This window comes from Python bivittatus, unplaced genomic scaffold, assembly GCF_059951505.1.
Source record: "Python bivittatus isolate LINGU-HERP-01145 unplaced genomic scaffold, Pbiv_v1 ctg000080_np1212, whole genome shotgun sequence".
Taxonomy (NCBI): Eukaryota; Metazoa; Chordata; class Lepidosauria; order Squamata; family Pythonidae; genus Python; species Python bivittatus.
Window position 1 is genome coordinate 84,875,566 of NW_028277035.1, and position 18,317 is coordinate 84,893,882.

Consider the following 18,317-nt stretch of genomic DNA (forward strand, 5'->3'; position numbering starts at 1 on the left):
ACTAACTAAATAAAGATCAACAGAGATCTTAATTTTCCTAACCCATCATCACTTCCCTCCCTGTATCCCTACTAGCCCCCATCTTCCATCGCTTAAGGCCTGAGTTTGGTAACAACCACAAGACACAGGCTGTACTTCAAAGTTTGCCTCCTTGTTCTTGTTTTTTGACCGACCTGCCATTTCTGACAGGATTTTCCTCATTTTTGTGGCCTCCTCGAATCTCTAATGATCCTTTGGAGCTGCTGTTCTTGAGGAAAGCGAGTCTTGATCCTGTAGAGAGATCTTCTCAATGTTCACAAGATCACAGATTGTTCCTCCACATTAATATGAGGAAGATCTAGAGACCGCAACATGCTGCAGATGCCACCACCTTTCTTAGGCAGCCAGTAAGTTAGAGGGGCCCTTTCCTTCCACTCTGGTTGGAATATCTTCTTTATTTCCTTGCAGTGGTGGCTGTCCTTTTACAATGTCGTGAGGAAAAAGAAAGGCTTGCTTTAAAGACAATGGATCAGTCCTTTTTCATGTACAGGTTTCCCCAACATCCAGTCCTCTCCCCCACCCCCACCCCAATCATCCTTCTCAATCCTTGCAATTTCAAATCAGTCTCCTCTGGGGGCACAGCCAGTGAAGAAGTAGCAGCAGCAGCCCTGGCATCAGTGACTCTCCATCTCACAAGGTTTGCCCTCTGCACAGGCAGAGACACTCACTGAAATCTTGGTGCAAAGTCACAAGAGTGGATTCCGGGGAGTATGAGGCTTGCAAAGCCAGGAGCCCATCCCAGGAAGTCATAAAGTAGAGTTTGTAGAAGTTGTGCAAATGTCCAGAAAGGGGGACGGGGCTTAGCTCACATTGGCTGCATGAGGAGGCCTTGAACTCTCCCTCTGTCCTTCATCTTCGTCCCCATTGGTCCCATCCTCCAACCGTGTAACTAACAGGCTTGGGGAGAGCACGTCCTGCAGAAGCTGAGGCAAATGGGAGAAACGCCAGGAAAAGGCTGAAGTGGGGACATTGGATGGGGCAAGGAGCTCCAGCCTGGAGTTAGGGTAAGAAAACAGGGGCAAGAGGCCAGATGTCACCAACAAATCTCTTCTCCTTCTGAGGGCTGAAGCTGTTCAGGAGAGAAAGCAGACAGCTAGCTATTTACTCACAAGCCACACCTCTTAACAGGGCACAGGACTTCCCACATTTTTCGAACGTGCAACCAATGAGTTCACACACTTTCCCAAATACACTCTCCTAAGTACCACCCAAATGTTTTCCATGACATTCAGTCATTTATTTAAAAACAAGATGCTATAACCCTTGTTTTCCTCATGTATTCAATTACAAAGGGAAGGAGGAGCAGGAGGAGAAGGAGAAGAAAGAATCCTAGGTTAATGGGAACACAGACCTTTTCTCCCAAGTCCCAACAAGTATAGCCCACTGGGGCATGTACAGTCTCCAAGTCTTCCCAGGCAGCTGAGAAATTGTTCAAATCACCCTGACCAGCAGAGGTGACAGCTTCTCACATATACACACACAGCTTTTTTAGCATGGCAGAGAGAGAGGTTGTTCAATATGGCATGAAAACAACACACATTTCAAACCATGAAAAGGAGATGGCAGAAAACAAACACCCTCCAGAAAATAGGAGGGCAACAAGACACTTGTAGTAGCCCCATCAGGACACAGATCCTCACGGTTTGATTCAGAAAGTTGAGGGGGGCACACACAGACTCAGCGAGCTCAGTAAAAGATGCAGAGGCTCATTATAAATAATAAGCCAATAATAATTATTAATATCCTTAAGGGCCAAGAAGGTAGCCAGAGTAGAAAACAAGGTAGCTTGTGCTGGAACTGGGACATACACTAAAGGGGCCCTTCTCCTGGAACGTGGACTCAATCAACCGATCCAATTGTTGCTGAAATGCATTCTGTGCTTGCCTTCCGTGATGGTTCTGCCCACAGGGGACCAAGATCCTAAATTGTCTGAAACCTAGAACACCCAAAAGTGTCTTCACTTCTCAAGTGATGGTCAGTCCACAGAAAGTGAGGGGAAGAAATGATCAACCAGGAAAAAAGGTTATGTCTAGCATGGATGAAGGATGGAAATGAAGGGGAAGGAAGAGAGAAAGTGGATGGAGAGAATCGAGATTACAGGACAGCCCTTGGAAGCGCTATAATTTAATTAAACAAGAACCAAATAAATGTAATAGGTTGAAGATTGCAATTATGATGACAAGCTTACTCCTCCTAAAGCTTACTTTAATATTTAATAATAAACTCCTAAAGCTTACTTTAATATTTCTCCCGTTATTCTTTAGCCTACATCTCCAAAGGCAGAGGAGTCACTTCAGATGGAGAATTTCCTCCTGCTTCTTCCTGCAACCTGTCATATTGAGAAGTGCGTTCATGTCATTACGTAATGGGTGACCGAGAGCAGGGCCTCCTGGTGAGTCTAGGAGAATCCCCAATTGTGGCTCATTCATTGCTGCATCTCTGTTCAAAGTCAGAGATGGAATTTCCCTGGAACTCTATGGTCTACAAAGCCCCTTTTTGTCTATAATTATCCTTATATTTTCAAATCTCACAGAGAGTCAGCTTTGAGTTATCTAAGAATCAGGGGAAACATCAAAGAAAGTATTAGGGGAAAACCTAATATTTATTGGAGGGGGATGAATTACGGCAGGGATATGGGAGAACTAAATTGATTTTGAAACTCATCCTTTTCATCTTACCCAAACTACCTCCCAATTCCTATTCATTTCTTTCTTGCCCAAATCTCCTGCTTGCAAAAAAAACATCCTAGAGTTCTTCCATTAACCCTAAAGAACATCTTTGCAATGGAAACACAGCAACATTTCCCCCTCCATCTCAAGGCTCAGGATAGAAATGGAAAGTAAGAAAAGTCACTAAACCGAGAGCCTGAATAAATGACAGTCCTTCCGAGGACAGACAGGGAAGCATGTCAGTCCAAAAAGCTGAAATCAGTGTGATGGAGCTTACCTCCTCCTCAAGCCAAGGAGCTACATTCTCACTGGTCTGTTCAAAAAGAAATGGAAAAATTCACCAGCTGGGAAATGGCACAGGATGCATCTAAGCAGAGGGCCATTGACCTATTTCCTTCCCTGGAGCAGAAGAACACCATATGCTTTTCATCTCCCTCCGAAGAATTGACATCAAGTTCTTTTTAATAAGCAATAGCTGATGGTATCTAAGCACAAAATGTCTTGCTGAACTCTCTGATTGGAGGGTAGGAAACCCTTACCCAGAGAGGCCACGCTCCTATAGTTTTCCAGCATGACTTCGCAATACAGCGCTTTTTGGTGAGGATCTAGCTGAGACCACTCCTCCCTGGAGAAACATACGGTCACGTCCTTGAAGAACACAAGACCCTCCTGAACAAGGAAAAAAAGAAGGGAACAGGCCCAGGAGGATTTGCAAGATCTGTACTATTGTTCACCAATTCCCAGAGCAAAGATATATACCAAGTAAAATGGCTATGCCTGGTAGGATTCCAAGGTTTGGGATATGAAAATGGACAGAGCCAAAAGCTTCTGACTGAAAAAATATTTCAGGCAGGTTTTATCAACTTGAGAGATTTCAGTGCCATTCAGTGAAAGCAACCCCACTTTCCTTCTGCATCGATCCATCCATGCAACATGAAAAGACTCTCAGCGTCTGGAGAGAATCAACTGGCAGGTGGGCCTAAGACACCCCAGCTATCAGGGACTCCAATTCTTCCTTTGTTCGTAGAAGGAAATGGTAGGGAGAGGGGGGATTCTTTTTGGCATTTCTGAAAATGGTTTATGGTGTCCCCAGAGGGAGCAATCCTGGGCACCTTCATGAAAGTGCTGGGAGAGCACAGCCAGGGATGTGTGTGGGCTGCCTTCAATATCTAGAGACAGGCAACCCAGTTTCTGCTCCTCCTCAGATTTCAAGGAAGCTGCTAGTAATCTGAACCATTGGCTGAACAGGAAAAAAGAAAACAGAGGAAATTTCCTGAGAAGGAGATTTCTCAGCCTTTGCAAAGCTGGATTTTTTGGCTTCCAGGTCCAGGCACAAATAAGAGGATTAGAAATTATTTTGCAACAAAAAGTGCCTTGATTATGTGCTCTTTCAGAATAATTTGTACTCAGAGACTTCTATCCACATACATTCATTCGATCTTAATAGTCTCCGTTATCTTTTAATCTGATCTCCGTATTTTTCTTTTCACTGGTTGTAAATAAGGCTTTTAAAAAATGGTAATTTGCCAGAGTGAGTATTTAGTTATTTCTGAGCCGCTTTGCACAATTCCAAGTCAAAGAATGATAAAAAGAATGAGTGCCTTCAAGGATTTTGTAAAACATTAGTTATTGAAAACTAGGGAAAGTAACTAGCACAAGGAGAGTTAGGTACTGGTCTTAATAGAAGAGATTTCCCAATAAGACTCTCACTTGGATCTGCCATATTGCTCAGGAACACGAAAATATCCGAGCCCAAACAAGAGGGAAAAATGGAAGGAGAGGGTGCTGAGTACACCCGCTTGACTTCCTGAAGGAAAGGGAGAATACAAATCCAATACATAAATTTCCTCCTCTTACTTGTTGAGTTGGAGGTTCAACCACAGTTTCAGCTCCACCATAAGGAGGAGTCAACTTTCTTCCATGCTTCCCTGTGAGGGAGACAGAATTTCAAAATGCACAATTAATAAAATAGGAGGAGGAATTCTACAGAACAGAAGACGCTGAGAAGATGAGACAGCTGGGATTATCCCTCTGGGGAATGGGAGGACCTTGTATTACCTCCTGAGATGTCCTGATTTGGATCTTCCAAGGAGATCCTCCTGAAAAACAGCTCCTGAGAGGGAATTGATGGATTCCTCCTTCCGGCAGGATCTCGGATCTCCACAGCGAAGGACTTGAAATGGTAGGCAGGAGAAAAGAAGAAGAGATAACGGACATCACACAAGATGAAGTGGATTCTTGTTCTCTGAACACAACTTCAAAGCCCCCAGTGTCCATCAGTGTGGCTGGAAAGTAAGAAAGGAACGCCTGTCCGAAATGTATCTTCTAGAATGGATAATGGAACAATGGGCTACAAGAATGAGTGAAACATCTCCACCTATTATGAATGCCAGGGAACTCTGGTAGGGAGGGGTTAAGAATTCAAACACATTTGAATTTATCACATTCAGACCCCTTCTGGGCTCCCAAGACGAAAGTCTCTCACCTGCAACTCGACCTGCTCCTTCTGCTCTTCCAGCTGGCTCAGGAGGAAGCCTTCCACCATGGCCACTGCCTGGGAACTCGTCTCTGCTCCACACTCTCGCACCCAGCTCTCCATCTGCAGGGGCAGAAGGGCCAGGAACTGCTCCAGAACAACCAGGTCTAGCATCTGGGCTTTTCTGTACTTTTCTGGTCTCAACCATCGACTACAAAAATAGTGGAGTCGGCTGCAAAGTCCTTGGGGACCCTCAGCCTCCTGATATTGGGTGCTCCTGAAGTTCCAGGGCTGAACTTCTGAATGGATGGATTCCTCAGCTACGAGGATCTCCTGCCCAATTCCTCCTCGGATCTCCCTGCAGCTCCCAGAAGGGCCTTTTCCAGTTCGCTCACTTGCTAAAGGTTGTGTCTCCATTCTTTCTCTGTCCTGTAACACAACTCCAAATGGCTCCAAGGAATCTTGTGGATCTCCAAAAGCCTTGTCACTGATAGGAACATTACTGTAGCTGCAGGAATGACCACAGGAGGCCATTCAGCCCTCTTTGCCCAAGAGATAAATTAGTCTGATGCGAGGATGTACAGATTGTTTTCGGTTTGTGTATCTGAGATGGAAAAGAAAATAAATTCCCAGAATCAGAAGGTGGTGGATTTAACCATTCAACAACACTCCTCCCCATGGAAGGAGGTATTTTTCTGAGCTGGTACAGGATTGCAGTGGCATTGAGCAGATAATTCCTCCCTTTGTGTGTGGGTATGTCTGTGTGTGTGTTGCAAAATATGGGACTGACTTCCATCAGGGAACATGGAATAAATGCATTTTGGAGCATTTTCTATTTCTTTTTTCTCACAAGGAAGCCCTTGCTTTTTAAAAACCTAGATCTACACTTACCTACAAGTAGAGTTCATACAATATGCCAAACCCCAAACAGGCCAACAAACCAAGAAAGTTCACTTCACAGACAACGACATCCTAATGGAATTACCCTGCAACCTGTCATATTGAGAAGTGCGTTCATGTCATTACGTAATGGGTGACCGAGAGCAGGGCCTCCTGGTGAGTCTAGGAGAATCCCCAAATTGTGGCTCATTCATTGCTGCATCTCTGTTCAAAGTCAGAGATGGAATTTCCCTGGAACTCTATGGTCTACAAACCGAACCGTATTCAATCTTGAAGAGATTCACTCCGTCTGCTCCTTCCCATCCGGACTCTGATGGCCTCTATGCCTCCACTTACAGCACATCACTTGTTTGGCCTGGGGATGGGAAAAAGAACTGGATATCATCAGCATAAGGAGGATACCAGACTCTAGGCCAAAAGATGACCTCCCGCAGGAGTTCTATGTATATCTTCAAAAGGACTGGTAAGTGGGCAGAGCCCTGGATCACGCACAGAATAGATGTCTCTGGACAGGTCTCTCTTCCACCATGACTACCTCAAGAAGGAGGAGAACTACCACTAAACGGTGCACTTCCTCAGAGACCGTGCATAAGAAGGTCATGGTCGATGGTAAGGATGAAGGATGGAAATGAAGGGGAAGGAAGAGAGAAAGTGGTTAGAGAGAATCAGGGAGATTACAGGACAGCCCTTGGAAGAGCGATAATTTAATTAAACAAGAACCAATTAAAGATAATAGGTTGAAGATTGCAATTATGATGAGAAGCTTACTCCTGTTTCAACTGAGTTTTAAAACAACAACATTTTGTGCAGCTTTGAGTTTTTCTTGCCTTCAAAATTGCTTTTTGAACTGAGGTGTAATTTAATATCTTTCCTGCTATTCTTTAGCCTACGGTTCCAAAGGCAGAGGAGTCACTTCAGATGGAGAAATCCCTCCTGTTTCTTCCTGCAACCTGTCATATTGAGAAGTGGGTTTCTGTCATTAGGTACTGAGTGACCGAGAGCAGGGCCTCCCGGTGAATCTAGGAGAATCCCCAAATTGTGGCTCATTCATTGGTGCATCTCTGTTCAAAGTCAGAGATGGAATTTCCCTTGAATTGTAAGGTCCACAAATCCAAACATATTCAATCTTGCAGAAATTCACTCTGTCTGTTCCTTCCCATTCGGACTCTGACAGCCTCTAAGTCACCACCTCCAGCACATCACTTGTTTGGCCTGGGGATGTGAAAAATAACTGGATATCATCAGCATACGGAGGATACCAGACTCTAGGCCAAAAGATGACCTCCCCCAGGAGTTCCATGTCTATCTTCAAAAGGAGTGGTAAGTGGGAGAGCGCTGGAGCATGTACAGATTAGCTGTCTCTGCATTAGTCTGTCTTCCACTATCACTACCTCAGTAAGGAGGAGAACTACCACTAAACAGTGCACTTCCTCAGTGATCGTGCATAAGAAGGCCACGGTCGGTGGTACTGAAAGCCACTGAGTCATCAGGGAGGGTAGCACTCCTCCAAACCCTCTCTCTCCATAACTCATCCATAAGTGCACCTAATACAATTTCGATGCTGTATCCTGGTTGGGAACAGATTGCCAAGGAGCCAAATAATCGGCTTCCTCTCAGGGTCTCTGCAGTGGCAGAATGTCAGTCCTTTCAGGCAAGCCAGGTCAGGAACTGGACACCACAAAGCCTTCTGGAGCTCTACAATATTTTTGTGGGGTATAACAACAGAATCTGGAAAGCTGGACAGCCTTTCCCACTGACCTCTTTTACAGGATGCAGAATCAAGGCAGGATTATCTTTAGTCACTTGAGTAAGGAGAAAACTGCCTTCCATTTCCTGTCTGTTCCTGGGCTCCATCTCCTCCCTCTGATCAGGGACGCGACTTTCTCCAGAACCTTTCTTACATATAGAAGGTTGGAGATGGGTCTAACATTGTCCAAAGCACTTGAGTTCAGAAAGCTTCTTCATCAGGGGGAAACAACAGCCTCCTTCCTACTGCCCCCTCCCCCATGAAAAATGCACCCTTTCTCCCCTCCTTGCATGAGCACCTGACATCCACACAGAGTCCACCAGGGGGCTCCCTCTGCAAATGGAAGGAAACACCTTGTGCTTCATCATTGGGCCACTGGAGGGAGAATGCCACACGTGACTCTCCAGAGGAGGGGGGAAGGGAGTGACATCACTAAGTCTTGACCCTCTAGGATGCTGCACGCTCTTTCTCTTTAACCCGTTGAGCTTCACAGGTAGTTAAAAAGATTGCAGGAAAGTCTTGCAGGGAAGAGATCCAGACTTGGCCCTGGGTGAGTGGGGGGCATTTTCCTGGGCAAAGAGAGGCAGAGGGTTCTTCACTGCAGAAGAAAGAGACACATGCCAAGTTCTCATCCAGGTTCAATTCAATCTTCTGAGTCCTGGGAGTGGAAGAGCCGAGATTTCATGTCCCCCTGAAACATCTTTCCATGCAGGTAACAGGGAGGGGGGAAAGCAGAGCTGCAGACCAGCCATATTGCCCCCAGGCACAAATCCGGGATTCCCTGGAAAGAGGAGGGGATGTGGTGGCCCTTCCTGCCCCATTTCTGGTGAAAAGTCCCTGAGAGGGGGGAGGGGGAGAATTTGCATTGCAAACTCTAGCAGGACAAAAGAAAAGGTTTCCAAGGAAGGAGATGCAAAAGATTGTGCCTGCATTCTCACTATTTGCTGGATGAGACTAAAGCAGGGATGGACCTCTGCAGTTGAACAGGAGGGTGAGTGAACCAGGACAGTATGCTACGTTCTCTCAAGCCCTGTTTTCAGTGAACTTGCATGACGTGTTTGGGCTTAGGGCATCTTGTGAACCCGCCTGCCTAGTAATAGTGTGACTTGGCTCTTAAGAAACAAGCCCTGAAGAAAGGGAAGTGGAACATCCTAAGCCAGGGTAATTCCATTAGCATTTCATTTTATGGGAACTGAACTTTCTTGGTTTGTTGGCCTGTTTGGGGTTTGGCATATTGTGTGAACCCTGCTTGTAGGAAAGTGTAGATCTAGGTTTTCAAAAAGCAAGGCCTTCCTTGTGAGAAAAAAGAAATAGAAAATGCTCCGCAATGCATTTATTCTGTGTTCCTTGACAGAGGTCAGTCCCAAATTTTGCACCACACATATACAAACATACCCACACACAAAGGGAGGAACTATCTGCTCAATGCCACTGCAATCGTGTACCAGCTCAGAAAAATACTTCCTTGCATGGGGATGAGTGTTGTTGAATGGTTAAATCCACCACCTTCTAATTCTTGGAATTTATTTTCTTTTCCATCTCAGATACACAAACCGAAAACCATTTGTACACCCTCACATACAGACTAATTTATCTCTTGGGCAAAGAGGGCTGAATGTCTGCTGTGGTCATTCCTGCGGCTACAGTAACGTTCCTATGAATGACAAGGCTTTTGGAGATCCGCAAGACTCCTTGGACCCATTTGGAGTTGTGTTACAGGACAGAGAAAGAATGGAGACACAACCTTTAGCGAGTGAGCGAACTGGAAAAGGCCGTTGTGCTGTTGAGCCTGGGAGCTGTGGGGAGATCCAAGGAAGAAGTGGGCAGGAGATCCTGGAGGAGGAATCCATCCATTCAGATGTTCTGCCCTGGGACTTCAGGAGTGTTCAATATCAGGAGGCTGAGGGTCCCCGAGGACTTTGCAGCCGACTCCACTACTTTTGTAGTCGATGGTTGAGACCAGAAAAGCACACAAAAGCACAGATGCTGGACCTGGTTGTTCTGGAGCGGTTTCTGGCCCTTCTGCCCCTGCAGATGGAGAGCTGGGTGCGGGAGTGTGGAGCAGAGACCAGCTCCCAAGCGGTGGCCTTGGTGGAAGGCTTCCTCCTGAGCCAGGCAGAGGAGCAGAAGGAGCAGGTCGAGTGGCAGGTGAGAGACCTTCGTCTTGGGAGCCCAGAAGGGGTTTGAATGTCATAAACAATGTGTTTGAATTCTTAACCCCTCCGTACCAGAGTTTCCTGGCATTCATAATAGGTGGAAATATCTCACTCATTCTTGTAAGCCATTGTTCCAGTATGCCTTCTAGAAGATAGATTTGGGACAGGCTTTCTTTTCTTACTGTGCAGCCACACTGATGGACACTGGGGGCTTTGAAGTTGTGTTCAGAGAACAAGAATCCACTTCATCTTGTGTGATGTCGGCTATTTCTTCTTCTTTTCTCCTGCCTACCATTTCAAGTCCTTTGCTGTGGAGATCCGAGATCCTGCGGGAAGGAGGAATCCATCAATTCCCTCTCAGGAGCTGTTTTTCAGGAGGATCTCCTTGGAAGATCCAAATCAGGACACCTCAGGAGGTAATACAAGGTCTACCCATTCCCCAGAGGGATAATCCCAGCTGTCTCATCTTCTCAGTGTCTTCTGTTCTGTAGAATTCCTCCTCCTATTTTATTAATTGTGCATTTTGAAATTCTGTCTCCCTCACAGGGAAGCATGGAAGAAAGCTGACTCCTCCTTATGGTGGAGCTGAAACCGTGGTTGAACCTATGACTCAACAAGTAAGAGGAGGAAATTTATTTATTGGATTTGTATTCTCCCTTTCCTTCAGGAAGTCAAGCGGGTGTACTCAGCACCCTCTCCTTCCGTTTTTCCCTCTTGTTTGGGCTCGGATATTTTCGTGTTCCTGAGCAATATGGCAGATTCAACTGAGAGTCTTATTGGGAAATCTCTTCTTTTAAGACCAGTACCTAACTCTCCTTGTGCTAGTTACTCTCCCTAGTTTTCAATAACTAATGTTTTACAAAATCCTTGAAGACACTCATTCTTTTTATCATTCTTTGACTTGGAATTGTGCAAAGCGGCTCAGAAATAACTAAATACTCACTCTGGAACATTACCATTTTTTAAAAGCCTTATTTACAACCAGTGAAAAGAAAAATACGGAGATCAGATTAAAAGATAACGGAGACTATTAAAATGGAATGAAGGTATATGGATAGAAGTCTCTGAGTACGAATTATTCTGAAAGAGCACATAATCAAGGCACTTTTTGTTGCAAAATAATTTCTAATCCTCTTATTTGTCCCTGGATTTGGAAGTCAAACAATACAGCTTTGCAAAGGCTGAGAAATCTCCTTCCCAGGAAATTTCCTCTCCTTTCTTTTTTCCTGTTCAGCCAATGGCTCAGACTACTAGCAGTTTCCTTGAAATCTGAGGAGGAGCAGAAACTGGGTTGCCTGTCTCTGGATATTGAAGGGAGCCCACACACATCCCTGGCTGTGCTCTCCCAGCACTTTCATGAAGGTGCCCAGGATTGGTCCCACTGGGGACACCATAAACCATTTCCAGAAAAGCTAGAAAGAATCCCCCCTCTCCCCGCCATTTCCTTCTGCAAACACAGGAAGAATTGGAGTCCCTGATAGCTGGGGTGTCCTAGGCCCACCTGCCAGTTGATTCTGTCCAGGCGCTGAGAGTCTTTTCACGTTGCATCGATGGATCAATGCAGAAGGAAAGTGGGGTTGCTTTCACTGAATGGCACTGAAATCTCTCAAGTTGATAAAACCTACCGGAAATATTTTTTCAGTCAGAAGCTTTTGGGTCTGTAAATTTTCATACCCTAAACCTTGGAATCCTACCAGGCATAGCCATTTTACTTGGTATATATCTTTGCTCTGGGTATTTGTGAACAATACTGCAGATCTTGCAAATCCTCCTGGTCCTGTTCCCTTCTTTTTTCCTTGTTCAGGAGCGTCTTGTGTTCTTCAAGGACGTGGCCGTATGTTTCTCCAAGGAGGAGTGGTCTCAGCTGGATCCTCACCAAAAAGCGCTGCATTGGGAAGTCATGCTGGAAAACTATAGGAACGTGGCCTCTCTGGGTAAGGGTTTCCTACCCTCCAATCAGAGAGTTCAGCAAGACATTTTGTGCTTAGATGCCATCAGCTATTGCTTATTAAAAAGAACTTGATGTCAATTCTTCAGAGGGAGATGAGAAACATATGGTGTTCTTCTGCTCCAGGGAAGGAAATAGGTCAATGGCCCTCTGCTTAGATGCATCCTGTGCCATTTCCCAGCTGGTGAATTTTTCCATTTCTTTTTGAACAGATCAGTGAGAAAGTAGCTCCTTGGCTTGAGGAGGAGCTAAACTCCATCACACTGATTTCAGCTTTTTGGACTGACATGCTTCTCTGTCTGTCCTCGGAAGGACTGTCATGTTTAGGTTTAATGGAAAAACTCTAGGACTTTTTTTTGCAACCATGAGATTTGGGCAAGAAAAAAATGAACAGGAAATGGGAGGTAGTTTGGGTAGGACGAAAAGTATGACTTTCCAAATTGATTTAGTTCTCACAGATCCCTGCCGTAATTCATCCCCCTCCAATAAATCTTAGGTTTTCCCCTAATACTTTCTTTGATGTTTCCCCCGACTCTTCCTTAACTGAAAGCTGACTCTGTGTGAGATTTGAATATATAAGGATAAGTATAAACGATGCTTTAGATTTTTTTGAAGCATTTATGGCTCATGAATAGGGAAATTATCATTTCTATACTATGACATCGTAAGCATGCAAATGTGGAATATATTTGAATTTGCCCAAATTTCAGAAGGAAATGGATACAACCTCCTACAGTTTGATGTTTTTCCCTAACCTTGTATCATTTTGATTTCTTTTTTCTGTTGAAGGTAATCTTGGGCAGGAGAACAAAGATTCCAGTGAACCATTCCAAATGATCTGGCATGGAGGTGGAACAGAGAAGCCTGCAATTCAAATGGAACTAGAAAGGCATGAGAGAAACCAGTCAAATACTGGGAATAAGGAAAGCTCAATTTCCACTGATACTGAGATTCAAGACTTTCTTCCCCAACAAGGAAAAATAAAGAAAAAATATATTGTGAAAAGTGTAGGCCTATTCAAAGACAAATTAGAAATAAATGAACACTATCCAGTCCAAGCAAAAGATTATATATCCAGATACAATGGAAATAATTACAATTGCATTTTCACTGTTCCCCATGAAAATGGGTCCCTTACATCTCATAAAAGGATCCACACAGGAGAGAAGCCATACAAATGCATGGAGTGTGGAAAGAGCTTCAGTTTAAATAGTTCTCTTAGTGTTCATCAACGGATCCACACAGGGGAGAACCCATATAAATGCATGGAGTGTGGAAAGAGCTTCTGTAAAAACAGTTCTCTTACTGTTCATCAAAGGATCCACACGGGGGAGAAGCCATATAAATGCATGGAGTGTGGGAAGGCCTTCAGCCAACACAGTAAGCTTACTTCCCATAAAAGGATCCACACAGGAGGGAAGCCATATAAGTGCACAGAGTGTGGGAAAAGTTTCAGTACGAGCTCTTCCCTCACATCTCATAGAAGGATCCACACAGGAGAGAAGCCATATAAATGCATGGAGTGTGGAAAGAGCTTCCGTGAAAACTCATATCTTACTCTTCATAAAAGGATCCATACAGGGGAGAACCCATATAAATGCATGGAGTGTGGAAAAAGTTTCACTAACAGCTGTTCCCTCAAATCTCATAGAAGGATCCACACAGGAGAGAAGCCATACAAATGCATGGAGTGTGGAAAAAGTTTCACTAACAGCTGTTCCCTCAAATCTCATAGAAGGATCCACACAGGAGAGAAGCCATACAAATGCATGGAGTGTGGAAAGAGCTTCCGTGAAAACTCTTCTCTTACTGTTCATCAAAGGATCCACACAGGGGAGAAGCCATATAAATGCATGGAGTGTGGGAAGGCCTTCAGGCAACAGAGTAAGTTTACTTCCCATAAACGGATGCACACAGGAGAGAAGCCATATAAGTGCACAGAGTGTGGAAAATGTTTCAGTGAGGGCTGTTCCCTCACATCTCATAGAAGGGTCCACACATACAAATGCATGGAGTGTGGAAAGGAGTTCTGTAAAAACAGTTCTCTTACTGTTCATCAAAGGATCCACACAGGAGAGAAGCCGTACAAATGCATGGAGTGTGGAAAGAGCTTCCGTGAAAACAGGTCTCTTACTGTTCATCAAAGGATCCACACAGGGGAGAAGCCGTATACATGCATGGAGTGTGGGAAGGGCTTCAGCCAACACAGTAACCTAAGTTCCCATAAACGGATCCACACAGGAGAGAAGCCATATAAGTGTTTAGAGTGCAGAAAATGTTTTACTAAGAGCCATTCCCTCGTATCTCATGGATTTATCCACGCAGGAGAGAAGCCGGATAAATGAATGGAGTGTGGAAAGAGCTTCAGGAGAAGCAGTGACCTAATTTCCAACACACAGACCCATTTGGGTGAGAATCCATGTAAATTCTAACTATGGTTGTTTAAATCTATGCATTTCCTATTTGTGTATACTGACTAGGGAAGGAATGTTTTTTGTGTGACCTTCACAACTGGCAGCCCCAGAGGGATGAATTTACCAACGGAAAGAAAAGGAATGGGTATGTGCCATTTTAGTTATGAACTGTGGATTTTTGAAGGTACTGTCATTTGAAGGTGGCCAACGCTGTTGCTCGTCAATAAAAGAAAAAATCTTTTTCTTAACTTTACCGTTATTTTGGGCATGTCAGATTCTGGGCTGTACAATGTGATGAAGATGTTGTCTTCATTGTGGTTTTACAAGTGAGCTTCTTGCTCATCAATTGTTTGTTCTTCCCACTTGACCATCCTGCTGGGACGGATGTGTACAGGCAGACATGTAAGAGGTCCCCAAAGAGCCGAAGGAGCTGCATCTCCCTGATGCAGCTCTTCAGGACAAAGGTTTTTTAGTTTTCCTTCTGCTATACCAGAATGCAGATAGAAATTCAACTCAACCAATCACTTCCCAGAGTTTCAACTTTCCTTCTTTTGCTTAGACTTCTTACAATTGTTTCCCACTCTCTTTCTCATTCCTGAATACATTCAGAGGTCTGTAGCAATATTATAATCCAGAGGTAACATAAGTTCCATCAATAATATGGAGGGAGATGGGATGTGATTTTGAATTGCCCCCTGAATAATTGTGATATGAAATTAAAAATGACAACTAATAGGATTGTGCTTCTTATTTCTCCCTCCCTCCCTCCCTCCCTCCCTTCTTCTCCGAAGCAATATTATAATCCGAAGGTAACACAACTTCCATCAAAGGATAGGGAGAAAGATGGAATGTGATATTGAATTCTCCCACTGAATAATTGTGATTTTAAATTAAAAGTGACAACTAAGAGGATTTGTGCTTCTAATTTTTCCCTCCCTCCCCCTCCCTCCCCCCCTCCTTCTTTCTTGTTCTTTTTTCTTTCATTTCTGTTCTCAGGTTCTTGCATTGAAAATTAGTAACACAGGAAAAATTTTGGAAGGAGTTGGGTGGGGGGAGACTTCAAGGTTTCAGAGGCTCATGCTGGCTTGAAGCTGTTTATTCAAAAACTGGTCACCAATTGTTCTGGCTCAAAGTGGAGAATAAGAAATTGGGTGACTTCCTGTGAGTGCCGTGGCGAGCTGATATCCTGCTAGCAGTGGGACCACATTTATGAGGAGTATGATAGCTGGATGCTGGATCCGGATTGGCAAAATCTTTCCAGAAGAATGAGAGATTGTTGAGATTTATCCCCGTGCCTCTGGATAGCCGCTCCTTGTGAGTAGACCACGGGAGCTGCCATTTTGCGGCTGGCTTTTGAGGTCAGTGGCTGGCATGCTTGCTCCCAGGCCTTGGTCAGCAGGTTCATAGGAGCCCTGGCCTCCGGCTGTTGCTGCTTAATGCCAGGTCGGTTAAAACCAAGGCCCCCCTCATATGTGACTTGATCACCGAGGAGGGGTGGACCTGGCATGTATTACCGAGACCTGTTGAGGTACGGGGGAGTGCCCCTCTCGGAAATGTGCACCGCTGTGTTCATGGTGTGGCACCAGCCAAGATGCCAGGGAAATGCAGGAGGGGCGGCTGTCGTCATCCGAGAGTCCTTGGTGGCCTTCAGGGGCATTGCTGCACAAGTCTCTGGCTGTGAGACACTGTTTCTTATGTTGGGCTCCCAGGAGCAGTTCGGAGTGCTGCTACTGTACCAGCCTCCCTGCTGCATGGCAACCTCCCTGCCTGAGCTGCTGGAGGCCGTCTCGGGGCTGGTGGTGGAGTTCCCCAGGCTTATGGTTCTGGGGGACTTCAACTTGCCGTCCCCGGGACGGACCTCGGAGGCGGCTCGGGAGTTCACGGCTACCATGGCAGCCATGGGCCTGTCACAAATTGTGCGGGAGCCAACCCTAGACAGTGGCCACATGGTGGATTTCGTTTTCTTGTTGGAGCAATGGCAAAGTGATCTGAGGGGAGATTTACAGCTGTCCCCATTGTCATGGTCAGATCAAGTCCTGGTGACCCTGAGTTTCTCCTATACCAACCGCCTCCGCCAGGAGGCAGGACCCATGCGCTTGGTCCAGCCCCAGCGCCTGATGGACCCGTCAGGGTTTCAGAGGGAGCTGGGGGGTATTCCCGTGGATCTGCTGCACGGTCCAGTGGAGGGCTTGGCAACTGCTTGGAAGAGGGAGGCAGCCGGGGCCTTGGATAGGATTGTGCCTATGCAACCTCTCTTGCCACATCGGAGTTGAGGGTGCTGAAGAGGGTCAACAGATGACTAGAGCTCCGCTGGAGGAAGACAAAGACCGAATCCGACCAAACAGGTTAGAACCGCTATCAAGGCCTACACTGTGGCGATAAGAGCGGTGAAGCGCCAATAGTTCTCCACCCTTATGGCATCCTCAGAGTGCCGCCTGGCGGCCCTGTTTCTGATCACTACATCCCTCCAGGGGGATCTGGGGATTCATTTGCAGGGCCGCACGGAGGAATTTTCAGAGCATCTGCAGGATAAAATCGCTCGGATTCGTTCCAAGTTAGACTCCGAGCATGGCGCAGGGTCTGGGGAGATACCAAAGGATCGTTCTTGCCCAGTTATCTGGGAACGGTTTGATCCTGTTGTTCCTGAGGAAGTGGACAGGATCCTCCGGACTGTGGAGGCTACCACTTGTCATCTGGACCCATGCCCCTCCTGGCTGGTGAAAGCAGCTCAGGAGGTGACATGCAGTTGGATCCAGGCGAGAGTTAATACATCCTTGCGGGAAGGAGTGTTTCCAGCTGCCTTTAAAGAGGCGTTGGTGCACCCCCTCCTCAAGAAACCTTCCCTGGATGCTACCGGACTGGACAATTTCCATCCAGTCTCCCACCTCTCCTTTTGGGGGAAGACGGTTGAGAAAGTCACAGCTCCAAAGGGTTCTGGAGGAAACAAATTATCTGGACCCCTTCCAGTCAGGTTTCAGGCCCGGTGATGGAACAGAAACAGCATTGGTCACACAGTTATGGATGATCTCTGGCGGGAGCTGGATGGTGGAAGTGCAATCATCCATGCTCTCCTTGATCTCTCAGCGGCTTTCGATACTGTCAACCACGGTATCCCATTGGGACGACTCGGGGGTGGGGGTGAGCGGCACAGTCTTGTGCTGGTTCACCTCCTTTCTTCAGGGCCAATCCTAATAGGTGGTGATAGGGAGCGAGAGGTCCCATCCTCGGCCCCTCCTTTATGAGGTGACGCAGGTTTCGGTTCTCTCTCCGCTCCTTTTCAACATCTACATGAAACCGCTGGGTGAGATCATACGTCATCATGGGATGAGGTATCATCAGTATGCTGATGATACTCAATTATACATCTCCATCCCAGGTGAAGTAAGCGATGCTGTGACCGCCCTTTCGCGGTGCCTGGAGGCTGTGAGGGTCTGAATGGGGAACAACAGGCGTCAGCTGAACCCTGATAAGATGGAGTGGCTGTGGGTTAATGACTCCTCTGTATCTGAGACTTTGTCATCGTTGGTGCTGGATGGGGTAGCACTGTCCCAGACAGACCCAGTGCGTAATCTGGGGGTCCTCCTGGACTCACAATTCGTGCGCGGAGAGCAGGTGGCAGCCATGGCCAGCAGGGCTTTTGCACAACTTCAGGTTGTGCACCAGTTACACCCTTTCCTGGATCGGGATGCCCTTCGGTCACTCATGCCTTTCTTATCTCCCAGATAGACTCCTGCAATACGCTCTATATGGGGCTACCCTTGAAGAGTATCCGGAAGCTTCAGCTGGTCCAGAACGCAGTGCGCGAGCTACTTTTGGGGCCTGAAGAAGGACCCACGTAACACCATTGCTTCGGGAGCTGCATTGGGTACTGGTTTGCTTCCGGGTCCAATTCAAGGTGTCGGCTATCATCTTTAAAGCCCTACATGGCATGGGACCGGGTTACCTGAGAGACCTTCTCTCCCCCACGT

At 46.1% G+C, this 18,317-nt stretch overlaps 2 protein-coding genes across 7 annotated transcripts; one reads left to right on the forward strand and one right to left on the reverse strand.

Annotated features, from left to right (window-relative positions):
• Positions 1 to 570: 570 nt before the first annotated feature.
• Positions 571 to 8,121, reverse strand: LOC148216759 (zinc finger protein 449-like). Of its 6 annotated transcripts, XR_015795003.1 has the most exons (7): positions 7,843 to 8,121; positions 5,194 to 5,788; positions 4,767 to 4,881; positions 4,566 to 4,636; positions 2,986 to 3,021; positions 2,277 to 2,368; positions 892 to 1,108 (listed from the first exon to the last, which is right to left on the reverse strand). XR_015795003.1 is itself a non-coding variant. In XM_088134466.1 (6 exons), exons 2-6 carry the CDS (start codon positions 5,716 to 5,718, stop codon positions 1,073 to 1,075), a joined length of 783 nt encoding a protein of 260 aa, XP_087990592.1. In that variant the 5' UTR covers positions 5,719 to 5,788; positions 7,843 to 8,121; the 3' UTR covers positions 892 to 1,072. The 6 variants fall into 6 exon arrangements, 4 of the variants coding, with proteins under 4 accessions (XP_087990591.1, XP_087990592.1, XP_087990593.1 ...); XR_015795004.1 differs by lacking the exon at positions 2,986 to 3,021; XM_088134466.1 differs by lacking the exon at positions 2,277 to 2,368.
• A 212-nt stretch (positions 8,122 to 8,333) lies between these two features.
• Positions 8,334 to 15,105, forward strand: LOC148216760 (uncharacterized). The gene is made up of 6 exons (XM_088134454.1): positions 8,334 to 8,543; positions 9,376 to 9,979; positions 10,289 to 10,403; positions 10,534 to 10,604; positions 11,792 to 11,921; positions 12,725 to 15,105. The coding sequence occupies exons 2-6, from the start codon at positions 9,488 to 9,490 to the stop codon at positions 14,278 to 14,280; spliced, it is 2,364 nt and encodes a 787-aa protein (XP_087990580.1). The 5' UTR covers positions 8,334 to 8,543; positions 9,376 to 9,487; the 3' UTR covers positions 14,281 to 15,105.
• Positions 15,106 to 18,317: the final 3,212 nt, after the last annotated feature.

Coding starts and splice junctions, on each gene's coding strand:
- LOC148216759 (XM_088134464.1), bottom strand. CDS start 5,718: ATGGCCTCCTGTGGTCATTCCTGCAGCTACAGTAATGTTCCTATCAGT. Junction 4,637..4,766: donor AAATCAGGACATCTCAGGAG/GTAATACAAGGT, acceptor TCTCCCTCACAG/GGAAGCATGGAAGAAAGTTG. Junction 3,022..4,565: donor TTGAACCTCCAACTCAACAA/GTAAGAGGAGGA, acceptor CTTTTTGAACAG/ACCAGTGAGAATGTAGCTCC.
- LOC148216760 (XM_088134454.1), top strand. CDS start 9,488: ATGAATGACAAGGCTTTTGGAGATCCGCAAGACTCCTTGGACCCATTT. Junction 9,980..10,288: donor AGGAGCAGGTCGAGTGGCAG/GTGAGAGACCTT, acceptor TACCATTTCAAG/TCCTTTGCTGTGGAGATCCG. Junction 10,404..10,533: donor AAATCAGGACACCTCAGGAG/GTAATACAAGGT, acceptor TCTCCCTCACAG/GGAAGCATGGAAGAAAGCTG.